The sequence below is a fragment of the Mercenaria mercenaria genome, chromosome 3 (genome assembly GCF_021730395.1).
Source record: "Mercenaria mercenaria strain notata chromosome 3, MADL_Memer_1, whole genome shotgun sequence".
Lineage (NCBI taxonomy): Eukaryota > Metazoa > Mollusca > Bivalvia > Venerida > Veneridae > Mercenaria > Mercenaria mercenaria.
In genome coordinates this window covers 35,750,642-35,764,055 of record NC_069363.1, presented here as the reverse complement: position 1 = coordinate 35,764,055, position 13,414 = coordinate 35,750,642, and the positions used below count along the sequence as shown (strand labels likewise).

The following is a 13,414-nucleotide window of genomic DNA, read 5'->3' as shown; positions in this document are numbered from 1 at the left end:
GAACGTTCACCTTGATGATATCTAGGTCAAATTCGAAACTGGGTCACATGCCTTCAAAAACTAGGTCAGTAGGTCAAATAATAGAAAAACGTTGTGACCTCTCTAGAGGCCATATTTTTCATGGGATCTGTATGAAAGTTGGTCTGAATGTTCATCTTGATGATATCTAGGTCAAGTTCGAAACTGGGTTACGTGCCCTCAAAAACTAGGTCAGTAGGTCAAATAATAGAAAAACATTGTGACCTCTCTAAAGGCCATATTTTTCATAGGATCTGTATGAAAATTGGTCTGAATGTTCATCTTGTTGATATCTAGGTCAAGTTTGAAACAGGGTCATGTGCGGTCAAAAACTAGGTCAGTAGGTCTAAAAATAGAAAAACCTTGTGACCTCTCTAGAGGCCATACTTGTGACTGGATCTCCATAAAAATTGGTCAGAATGTTCACCTTGATGATATCTAGATCAAGTTTGAAACTGGGTCACGTGCCTTAAAAAACTAGGTCAGTAGGTCAAATAATAAAAAAACCTTGTGACCTCTCTAGAGGCCATACTTTTCATGGGATCTGTATGAAAGTTGGTCTGAATGTTCATCATGATGATATCTAGATCAAGTTTGAAACTGGGTCAACTGCAATAAAAAACTAGGTCAGTAGGTCTAAAATTATTAAAATCTTTTGACCTCTCTTGAGGCCATATTTTTCAATGGATCTTCATGAAAATTGATCTGAATGTTCACCTTGATGATATCTAGGTTAGTTTCGAAGCTGGGTCACTTGCAATCAAAAACTAAGCCAGTAGGTATAAAAATAGAAAAACCTTGTGACCTCTCTAGAGGCCATATTTTTCATGAGATCTTCATGAAAATTAGTGAGAATGTTCACCTTGATGATATCTAGGTCAAGTTCAAAACAGGGTCACGTACCTTCGAAAACTAGGTCAATAGGTCAAATAATAGAAAAACCTTGTGACCTCTCTAGAGACCATATTTTTCAATGGATCTTCATGAAAATTGGTCAGAATTTTTATCTTGATAATATCTAGGTCAAGTTCAAAACTGGGTCACATGAGCTCAAAAACTAGGTCACTATGTCAAATAATAGAAAAAACGACGTCATACTCAAAACTGGGTCATGTGGGAAGAGGTGAGCGATTCAGGACCATCATGGTCCTCTTGTTTAGTATTTTCAGTGTTCAGTGTTTCGATTTGTGTATTAAGGTAGTTCTGCACATTCGGATCAAAATTTTATCTACAACGTAGAATTTGATTAAACCCTGATTTTTGAGATATATGCCCATGATAAAAGTGATACGTAAATTTCAAGCTGGTTTTAAGACATTATTTTGAATTATTTAACATGTCAGATGTTTTAATGTCATATTTTAATTTTAGAAAGATAGTAATGTTGCCATTGTAATCAAATTGCTCACGGGTTGCCATTAATACATAAAATGATTTTATTTCCATATGCTGAATCCAGGCTTTATTCTAAGTTATCCATATATATGACGTTAGGCCATCACTTTCAGTTTATCCAACGTGAACTACCTTAAACCGGAATAATCATTAAATTACATAATGACAATATGATTTTCTTAGAAAAGTGGCATATAAAATAGAAGTCTTCTAAAATATGCTAAGTCAATTTGATTTATTTCATGAAGGGGCAAGAAATAAAATATCCCAAACAGGGGTTTTGTCATCGAATAAATTCCTTGTTTGGAGTTAAGATGTGAAGGAATTACATCATGAGAGTGCAGCCTAAGTGATATAATAATACACATCAGAATGACAGGAAATAATTTCATTTGGTGGCAAAATCATTGTTGATATATGATTTTTATTCAAACACAATATCAAGGATTATTATCAGTATCTATGGTGACATATATCATTTTGCATGGTTTTCTTTTTCCAGTGCACCGCAATAATGTTTGACACTTTGACATAATAATTTTGACATACAAACAGTGATTTTGTTGTATGATATCACCACAGTGTCAGCCTTCTTTGGTTGTTGGGGAAAAAATTGGGTTGTTACAAAATTTTACTTATACTTTACTTACACTTAACAGAATATTTGTTAGATTGCAAGGCAAAAAGTGCTTTTTTCTTCTCAAGAATCTAATTGATCTATTGTTGTATTGTTGATATTTGTTAGTTAATATATTTAAAGGTGAGAAGCTTTGTATATTTGTATATCCATATAATTTTGAGTTGTCTCCCTTGCTACAACAAAAACAGAATATTAGCTTACTGTTTTCAGAGAAAATGTGAAGGACTGGATGAAATTGTGTTTTGCGCTAGCTCTAGTTAGCATTGTGTGCTGGGTACTCATGTACTTCACTGGCAAACATGTGGAGCCTGTCTCCAGACGTTTTGCAAATCTGGCTTACCTGCTCTGGATGGTATGTCATTGAATTTATATGAACAACTTTGAAGGTTAAGTTTATCTTCTTAGGTATATCGATAAGTTCAGAGAGTTTTAGCTTGAGTGACTATTCGAAATTTTGTAGTTTTTACAAGTAGTCTTCCATCGCTGTTGGCATTCTGTATTGGTGTCCATGTCACAAAGTTTTACATGTAAGTGGGTTTCTTAAAAGCCAAAAGTTTTAAAACTTCCCACATATCTTAGGCATCATGAGATGAAGTTACATAATTTTTAAGTTTTGGTGAATGTTTTGCATGTTTAGTAAGTCTTGATTTTTAGGAACTGTTGTCCAAAAAATTTTCAAACGGTAAAATGAAACGACCAGTCTGAGCAAGGTTCCATCTCTGGTTTATAGTTTACAAGCTTATGCCACGTTTTCAACTTAGAGAAATTTGGTAAAGCTTCTGTATGTAAGGTTGTATTGTAGGGATAATACACGTTTTTTTGTGTATTAACGTTTGCAGAAGCCCGCGGGATTGTTTGTGACCGAGACCGAAGGTCGAGGTCACAAACATATCCCAAGATCTTCTGCAGGCGTTAATACACAAAAGAAACGTGTATTGTCGCTATTCTTGCATAAAAAAACATTACACGATGACTAAATGCGTTGTTTTCATATGTGATGACTTGACGATTCCGGTACATTTTTTATTTACCATTCTTGTTGTTCTTGGAAACGGTAAACATGTTTTAAATATCCATAACCGGGGCACACATAACAACAACGCTACTAAAAGCGTGATTTGAAGGTTTTTGATCATCTTATTTTTATTTTTAGTTATTACAAACGTTACATTACACATAATTTTGCATATAACTAAAGAATTTGATAAACAGGAACACAATTATTTTAAGAATAACAACTTTACATTCGAATTATTTTGAGTACGAACAAACAGAGTACGGATGAGTACGAAGCTAGTGACTAGATTTCGAGGTTTATTATATGAATTCTGCGAACAATCAGGTTAAAACAAACCGACTGATAGTAACAAAAATCATTGATATAATACCTAAAAACGGGCAATAGCACAAGTTACACGCGATACTTATTTATTCACAGTTATTTACAATAACTGAACAGACGCTTTGTAAAGGGAGTAAACTCTAAGAGAAGCTAGTGCGTACATTGATGGGGCAGTACGTTTGGGGCTGAAAACTGATAGAGCTAAACATACTATGGATTACATAGTATCTATAATGCTACAAGAAGAGGTTATTATAGAAGAAACAAGATGCAGATGCCAAACATCAGTCTGCGCAGAAATACATACATACGTCCCTGGCAAAGCATTTCAGAAATAAAAATCATGTATTAACAGCACGTGAATTGCCTTGTTTGCACACGATTTTTCTCCCGTTTATACATGGGCGGATCCAGTGAAAAAAGTAGTTTTTATGCAAGAATAATTGGAAGGGTTTCATGTAGTCAAGCATACTATCATTAGACAGCTCTTTAACAAAAAAGTGTTGTTAAGACAGTTTTCTCAGAACTGGACTGTTTAAAATAAAGATGTTTGATAAAGAAATTTCTGTATTCATTTGCTTTGAAATAAACAATATAAAATTTCCTCGTTAATTTCACTTTTTTGGCTGAGTAGTAAGGTGGCAGACTTTGATTTCGTTTCCCCTCACACCTACTCAAAAGTTTTATTGTTGTTTTTTTTTTCAGGTTGCATTTAACAGTATGTTAATGTTTGCCTTTCTGGTGTTTGATATTGCTGTGACCTGTCTTAGTCACCTCTGCCGGATAGCTAAAAAGAAAGGTATTCAGTTTATATATATTAATACGTTTCATGTATTAGTTTATTGATTTAAAAGAGTAGATTTCTTTTTAGCTCACCTGAGCACGAAGTGCTCAAGGTGAGCTTTTGTGATCGCCCTGTGTCCGTCGTTGTCCGTCAGTCATCCGTCGGTCGTCAACAGTTTGACTTTTAACACTCTGGAGGTCACAATTTTGGCATAATCTTAATGAAACTTGGTCAGAATGTTACCCTCTATAAAATCTTGGGACGAGTTTGATATTGGGTCATCTGGGGTCAAAAACAAGGTCACCAGGTCAAATCAAAGGAAAAGCTTGTTAACACTCTAGAGGTCACAATTTTGGCCCAATCTTAATGAAACTATGTCAGAATGTTACCCTCAATAAAATCTTGGACGAGTTCGATATAAGGTCATCTTGGGTCAAAAACTAGGTCACCAGGTCAGATCAAAGGAAAAATTTGTTAACACTCCAGAGGTCAAAATTTTGGCCCAATCTTAATGAAACTATGTAAGAATGTTACCCTCAGTAAAATCTTGAATGAGTTCGATATTGGGTCATCTGGGGTCAAAAACTAGGTCACCAGGTTAAATCAAAGGAAAAGCTTGTTAACACTCTAGAGGTCATAATTTTGGCCCAATCTTAATGAAACTTGGTCAGAATGTTACTCTCAATAAAATATTGGACGATTTCGGGTCATCTGGGGTCAAAAACTAGGTCACCAGGTCAAATCAAAGGAAAAGCTTGTTAACACTCTAGAGGTCACATTTACGACTTTATCTTCAAGAAACTTAGTCAGAATGTTAATCTTAATGATCTCAAGGTCCAGTTTGAATTTGGGTCATGTAGGGTTAAAAACTAGGTCACCAGGTCAAATCAAAGGAAAAGCTAGTTAACACTGTAGAGGCCACATTTATGACCATATCTTAATGAAACTTTGTCAGAATGTGAATCTTGATGATCTATAGGACAAATTCAAATCTGGGTCAGGTGGGGTCAAAAACTAGGTCAGTAGGTCAAATCAAAGGAAAAGCTTGTTAACACTCTAGAGGCCACATTTACGAATGTATCTTCATGAAACTTAGTCAGAATGTTAATCTTGATGATCTTTAGGTCAAGTTTGAATCTTGGTCATGTTGGGTCAAACACTAGGTCACTGGGTCAAATCAAAGGAAAAGCTAGTTAATACTGTAGAGGTCACATTTATGACCATATCTTAATGAAACTTTGTCAGAATGTTAATCTTGATGATCTATAGGTCAAGTTCAAATCTGGATCAGGTGGGGTAAAAACTAGGTCACTAGGTCAAATCAAAGGAAAAGCTAGTTAACACTTTAGAGGCCACATTTATGACCATATCTTAATGAAACTTTGTCAGAATGTTAATCTTGATGATCTTTAGGTCAGTAGGTCAGGTGAGCGATACAGGGCCTTCATGGCCCTCTTGTTTTTAGCTCACCTGTTACAAAGTGACAAAGTGAGCTTTTCTGATCGTGCGGTGTCCGTCGTCCATCGTGCGTTTCCGTGCGTCCGTAAACTTTTGCTTGTGACCACTCTAGAGGTCACATTTTTCATGGGATCTTTATGAAAGTTGGTCAGAATGTTCACCTTGATGATATCTAGGTCAAGTTCGAAACTGGGTCACATGCCTTCAAAAACTAGGTCAGTAGGTCTAAAAATAGAAAAACCTTGTGACCTCTCTAGAGGCCATAATTTTCAATGGATCTTCATGAAAATTGGTCAGAATGTTCATCTTGATGATATCTAGGTCAAGTTCGAAACTGGGTCACGTGCGGTCAAAAACTAGGTCAGTAGGTCTAAAAAAAGAAAAACCTTGTGGCCTCTCTAGAGGCCATATATTTCACAAGATCTTCATGAAAGTTGGTCAGACCGTTCACCTTGATGATATCTAGGTCAAGTTCGAAACTGGGTCACGTGCCATTAAAAACTAGGTCAGTATGTCAAATAATAGGAAAACCTTGTGACCTCTCTTAAGGCCATATTTTTCATGGGCTCTGTATGAAAGTTGGTCTGAATGTTCGCCTTGATGATATCTAGGTCAAGTTCGAAACTGGGTCACGTGCGGTCAAAAACTAGGTCAGTAGGTCTAAAAATAGAGAAACTTTGTGACCTCTCTAGAGGCCATATATTTCACAAGATCTTCATGAAAATTAGTCAGAACGTTCACCTTGATGATATCTAAGTCAAGTTCGAAACTGGGTCACGTGCCGTCAAAAACTAGGTCAGTAGTTCAAATAATAGAAAAACCTTGTGACCTCTCTAGAGTCCATATATTTCACAAGATCTTCATGAAAGTTGGTCAGAATGTTCACCTTGATGATATCTAGGTCAAGTTCGAAACTGGGTCACGTGCGGTCAAAAACTAGGTCAGTAGGTCAACTAATAGAAAATCTTTGTGACCTTTCTAAAGGCAATATTTTTCATGGGATCTGCATGAAAGTTGGTCTGAATGTTCATCTTGATGATATCTAGGTCAGTTTAGAAACTGGGTCACGTGCGGTCAAAAACTAGGTCAGTAGGTCTAAAAATAGAAAAACCTTGTGACCTTTCTAGGTGCCATATATTTCACAAGATCTTCATGAAAATTTGTCAGAATGTTCACCTTGATGATATCTAGGTCAAGTTCGAAACTTGGTCACGTGCCATCAAAAACTAGGTCAGTAGGTCAAATAATAGAAAAACCTTGTGACCTCTCTAAAGTCCATATTTTTCATGGGATCTGTATGAAAGTTGGTTTGAATGTTCATCTTGATGATATCTAGGTCAAGTTCGAAACTGGGTCACGTGCGGTCAAAAACTAGGTCAGTAGGTCTAAAAATAGAAAAACCTTGTGACCTCTTTTGAGGCCATATATTTCATAAAATCTTCATGAAAATTTGTCAGAATGTTCACCTTGATGATATCTAGGTCAAGTTCGAAACTGGGTCACGTGCCGTCAAAAACTAGGTCAGTAGGTCAAATAATAGAAAAACCTTGTGACCTTTCTAGAGGCCATATTTTCCATGGGATCTGTATGAAAGTTGGTCTGAATGTTCATCTTGATGATATCTAGGTCAAGTTCGAAAGTAGGTCACGTGCCAGTGTACGAAATTCAGATTTGAATCCAAAAGCCCGTTCGGGCTACCAGATTAAAAATTTTCCAAGCCCGACACCAATTTCACTAGCCCGAACTTTAACACTTTAAAATACATAATTTTTGCACCATATAACATTTTGTTTTACAGACATCTCTATGCATGTTTGAAGTAATAAAAAAGACATACAGTACATGTTTGCTATGTTTTTGAAAAAAGTTTAACTCGAAATACTCCAGTCCAGATCAGCATCGTCAGAGTCCAAAAGCATCGGACATGACACTCCTTGCCAAAACGAAATCTAAACTGTTATGCCAGATTTTTTAGGATCCGCACTTGCCAATTACTGCAGCTCTGACTGTTGACAATTTGTAATATGTAATACCGAGTGCTGAATACACATTACACACACGCTGATAGCATAATTTAAGCTCCACCTACTGCAGGTACTTGTGAGATTTTCGCGAGAAGTGTGAAAGCTAATCAAATTATCCGTTACGCTAGAGGTGATTGTATTCAGCCAATTAGCGCTGCGGTTACGTCTTTGACACTGTGTTTGATTGTCAACACGTAAGAGTGCAAAAACCAATAATTCCATAATCGTTTCTCAGTCTGGAAAATCACGATGCATTACTCGTTTAATTAGCATGTTTGTTTTTAAACAAAAACAAATGAGGAAAATTCGGTAGCCCAGTCGGGCTTGTACCTGTGGAAAATCGGTAGCCCGAGCTGAAATTTGGTAGCCACGGGCTGTCGGACTACCGTGAATTTCGAACACTGACGTGCCATCAAAAACTAGGTCAGTAGGTCAAATAATAGAAAAACCTTGTGACCTCTCTAGAGGCCATACTTGTGAATGGATCTCCATAAAAATTGGTCAGAATGTTCACCTTGATGATATCTAGTTCAAGTTCGAAAGTGGGTCACGTGCCTTCAAAAAGTAGGTCAGTAGGTCAAATAATGAAAAAATGTGACCTCTCTAGAGGCCATATTTTTCATGGGATCTGTATGAAAGTTGGTCTGAATGTTTATCTTGATGATATCTCGGTCAAGTTTGAAACTGGGTCAACTGTGATCAAAAACTAGGTCAGTAGGTCTTGAAATAGAAAAACCTTGTGACCTCTCTAGAGGCCATACCCTTGAATGGATCTTCATGAAAATTTGTCAGAATGTTCACCTTGATGATATCTAAGTCAAGTTTGAAACTGGGTCACGTGCCTTAAAAAACTAGGTCAATAGGTCAAATAATAGAAAAACCTTGTGACCTCTCTAGAGACCATATTTTTCAATGGATCTTCATGAAAATTGGTCAGAATTTTTATCTTGATAATATCTAGGTCAAGTTCAAAACTGGGTCACTGATTCAAAAACTAGGTCACTATGTCAAATAATAGAAAAAACGACGTCATACTCAAAACTGGATCATGTGGGAAGAGGTGAGTGATTCAGGACCATCATGGTCCTCTTGTTATAGTGTAATTACAAAGATAGTTTTGGTCTAATACTGTGCACTGGATTGCAACTGTTGTCTGAATTTGTAGCATTACAAACTTTGAGGGGTATATAGGAGTGAGATTGTCGTTGGTCTGTCGGTCTGTTGGTTTTCATGGTTTCCGGACAATAACTCATGAATGGCCTCACATATTTAAATAAATTTTGGTACACGGGTGTAACATCATAAAATACAGGTCATGTTTGACTTTGAGTTCAGTAGGTCAAAGGTCAAGGTCACAATGACCCAGAACAGTTAAACAGTTTCTGGATGATAACTTTAGAACGCTTGGGCCAAGAATCATAAATTTTGATACACAGGTGTAACATCTTAAAATACGGGTCAAGTTCGACTTTGAGGTCAGTAGGTCAAAGGTCAAAGTCACAATGATCCGGAACAGTTAAACAGTTTCTGGATGATAACTTGAGAACGCTTGGGCCAAGGATCATGAATTTTGGTACACAGGTGTAACATCATAAAATATGGGTCAAGTCTGACTTTGAGGCCAGTAGGTCAAAGATCAAGGTCACATTGACCCCGAACAGTTAAATGGTTTCCGGATGATAACTTGAGAATGCTTGGGCCCAGGATCATAATTTTGGTACACAGGTGTAACATCATAAAATACGGGTCAAGTCCGACTTTGAGGTCAGTAGGTCAAGGGTCAAGGTCCAGGTCACAATGACCCGGAACAGTTAAACTGTTTCTGGACGATAACTTGAGAACGCTTAGGCCTAGGATCATGAAAATTGATAGGGAGGTTAGTCATGACCAGCAGATGACCCCTATTGATTTTGAGGTCAGTAGGTCAAAGGTCAAGGTCACAGTGACCTGGAACAGTTAAACCATTTCTAGACGATAACTTGAGAACGCTTGGGCCTAGAGTCATGAAAGTCAGTAGGAAGGTTGACCATGACAGCAGATGACAACTAGTGATTTTGAGGTAGTAGGTGAAATGGTCACAGTGGTTTCTGGACGATAACTTGACAACACTTGGGCCTAGGATCACAAAACTTAATATGGAGGTTGATCATGACCAGCAGATGACCCCTATTGATTTTGAGGTTCAGCTTTGACATTGGCTTACTTCTGTGTCACATAGTGACAAGGTGAGCTTTTGTGATCACCCTTCGTCCGTCGTCAGTCCGTGCGTGCGTGCGTGCGTGCGTGCATGCGTGCTTCAACAATTTCTTGTCTGCTCGATAGTGGTTTCATTTATGATTTTATTTTAAACAAACTTGCACACAACTTGTATCACCATAAGATCTGGTTCCCTTCTTGAACTGGCCAGATCCCATTATGGGTTCCAGAGTTATGGCCCCTGAAAAGGCCAGAATTAGCTATTTTGACCTTGTCTGCACAATAGCAGCTTTATTTATGATTTGATTTTTACCAAACTGGCACACAACTTGTATCATCATAAGATCTTGGTTCCTTTCTTGAACTGGCCAGATTCCATTATAGGCTCCAGAGTTATGGCCCCTGAAAGGGCCAGAATTAGCTATTTTGACCTTGTCTGCACAATAGCAGCTTCATTTATGATTTTATTTTAACCAAACTTGCACACAACTTGTATCACTATAAGATCTTTGTTCCTTTTTTGAACTGGCGAGATTCCATTATGGGTTCCAGAGTTATGGCCCCTGAAAGGGCCAGAATTAGCTATTTTGACCTTGTCTGCACAATAGCAGCTTCATTTATGATTTGAATTTAATCAAACTTGCACAAAACTTGTGTTGCCATAAGATCTCAATTCTTTTGTTGAACCGGCCGGATCCCATAATGGGTTTCTGAGTTATGGCCCCTGAAAGGGCTGAACTTAGCTATTTTGACCTTGTCTGCACATTAGCAGCCTCATTTATGATTTTATTTTAACCAAACTTGTACACAACTTGTATTACCACAAGATCTTGGTTTCTTTCTTGAACTGGCCAGATTCCATCATGGGTTCCAGAGTTATGGCCCCATAAAGGTCCAAAATTGGCTATTTTGGCTTTTGCAGCCATATAGAGACTTCATTTATGGTTTTATTTGATACAAACTTCCAAAATATCTTCAACAACAATAAATCTTGGATTCCATGACAAATCAGATCCAATCGTAGGTACCAGAGTTATTTTATATCTGATTACCTCCCCTGATCGTAATCAAAATGGATTTATATCAGTAAGTATAGGACTTATTTGAAATTTCATTATTGTCATTAGTTGGACTGAGCCAATCAGGGTAGGTAACTATGGACTGATTTTATGTCAAATTACCTCCCGTTATTTCAAATTAAAATGGGTATATCTCCGTCGCTAATGAAGATACTGATCTGAAATTTCATTTATGTCAACAGATTTATTTGGCAGATTCTTCTTTTGTTCACTTACAATAATTTTCTTTTTAATTACTTCCCTTTTACGTTACTATAAATAGCTTATTTTGAGTAACTTTTTTATTATTGGCCATAGGGAAAAACCGAGACCACTTTTCTGTGTTACAATATGGATTGTACCTCCAATTTTTAGGTGTATTTTGACATATCTGTACCTTTTAAAAAATTTTTTTTTCTTTTTGGTTAAATTTCTTCCCTTTGTTGTTCCTGTCCTTTGGACTTAGATATTTTTTCTGAGGACCTTCTTGTCCTCAAGTGCAATGATAACAGGTGAGCGATATAGGGCCATCATGATGGCCCTCTTGTTTTTTTTATGTTTTCTTCAGAATCTCCTGATCATAAACCAGAGACAGATACAGCTACCCCAGGCGATGATTACAACACATGTGACCTTATATCTGCAATAAATTACAATGGACTTTTCTACTTCCTGTTGGCGAATCTTCTGACTGGTTTAGTGAACATGTCTGTGAAAACTATATACCAGTCTAACTTGGTTGCTATGACAATTTTAACTGGATATATGTTCCTTTTGTCTTCTGTATTATATTTCCTTTATAGAAAGAAAATTTCTTTGAAGATTTGGTGAATTTGTAATAAATGTATTCTACATTTTTAAAGTCCTTGTCAGTGCTACTTTCTTAAGCAGTAGTTTGAATTGATGGAAAGTTGATTCATTGCCATTTGTTTGTATTCATCAAATCTCATTTATTTGGCTTTACTTCATCTGGACAAATAAATAATGAACAGCAGAATCGTCATTTTATCCTGCCACTGACAGATATCGGCATGCCGTATAACCTTCAGCTTTACATGGTCACTATAGGTTCATCTAGTTAATAATTTACCGACAGACTACTTTTTCAAGTACATATACAGTAGGCATTGTAACATGGTTCAGGAGTTCAGAAGTGACAAGCATTCTAACATTTTAGCATGCAGTCACTATGACAGCAGCCATGGTAAAAATCAGTCAATTGTGAATGGATTATTTTTGTTATCAAAAGGCATATTTTTATGAAATAGGGTACAAAATATGTTTCCCTTGACAGGCCTTTAGGTTGCGGGACAAACAGAACATTAGGTTTGTGTTTTTATGTACGTGAATTTGTTTATTTGACTCGGCTATGCCTCTCCGAACTTTCTTTGGCTGACCTGATAAGTTTAAGTACATAAAGACAGTAACCTAATATTCTCCATACCCCTTTTCTATTCATGCTTCAGTTAGAGTCACATTTTTAAGCTCCTTGTTTAAGTTTGAAAATTTCTATATGTCACATTTGTTATATGAACAGTCCTACTATGCTAAACAAAATCATACAATACTAGTTACTCAAGCAGTACAAAAGCTTGAATGTCTGTTTGTCACCATTTCCTTTAATACCATAAATCAGTTATATTTAATTTTAATTTCTTAAGGAAAGGGAATTGTTTTAACCCATAAAAGATTATTGACAAATGAATTGATAATTCAGCTAGTCTTAAATCCCAGTTGCCTCTAATTCCTGGTAAATTGCCATTCAGAATGTTTGCCAATTTTTTCAAAGTAGTTGTACAACAGTATGGTGGGAAATGTTTATTATGTTACCTTTAAAGGAGTATTTGCTTACCTATATGCAATTTTGAAATATAGTATATTTCACTTGCTTTACACTGGAAATTAAAGAACCGTTTGTTCAGTTCAAAAGCTCATTTATTTGTTAGCCAGTATTTGGGCATTCAGTTTGTAGTGTTGAGATCTGTTCTGTTTTATTCTTATGCCCCCTTACCTACTCCCTTAGAAGTAGAGAGTATATTGTCTTGCTCATATCCTCTGGTCGTTTCATAAACTATATGGTGTCCAATGAATAAGTGGATAACATTTGTGTCTATAGCTTTCAAACTTTATTTGATGTCTGCCTGTGACCAGCAGATGATTTTTAAGGTTCTAAAGGGTCCAGTGGTCAAGGTTTTGATGAATGTTTTTGATCTATAAATGGAAGCAGTTTCATCATAATAACTGGAGAACTTTAGCATCCTTTGTGGTGAAACTCAATAATTCTAGGATGATGTTTTCAGTAAGTAGATGATTTCGAAAATTTTTGTTAATGTTTTGATCAAATGTTCTCTTTGTTTCAACAGAAATTTGTTGAGAGTTTTAGTATCAGTAGAATTTAGTTACATCTTGTTATAATTAAGTGATCTGATTTTTGACTGTTTCACTTGTGTTTCTTAAGCACAAACAAAATGGTTGAAAAGAAGTTGTTCTCTTAATCAC

General features: G+C 36.4%; 1 protein-coding gene across 1 annotated transcript in view; it reads left to right on the top strand.

The window, feature by feature from the left end:
- LOC123525083 (phosphatidylinositol-glycan biosynthesis class W protein-like) overlaps positions 1-12,849 on the top strand; it is a 28,835-nt gene extending 15,986 nt beyond the window's left edge. Inside the window, exons 6-8 of the mRNA XM_045303822.2 lie at positions 2,264-2,405; positions 4,101-4,194; positions 11,484-12,849. Of these exons, the coding sequence (XP_045159757.2) occupies positions 2,264-2,405; positions 4,101-4,194; positions 11,484-11,746 (499 nt within the window). The 3' untranslated portion in view covers positions 11,747-12,849. The remainder of the gene's footprint in view (positions 1-2,263; positions 2,406-4,100; positions 4,195-11,483) is intronic.
- The last annotated feature ends 565 nt before the right edge of the window (positions 12,850-13,414 follow it).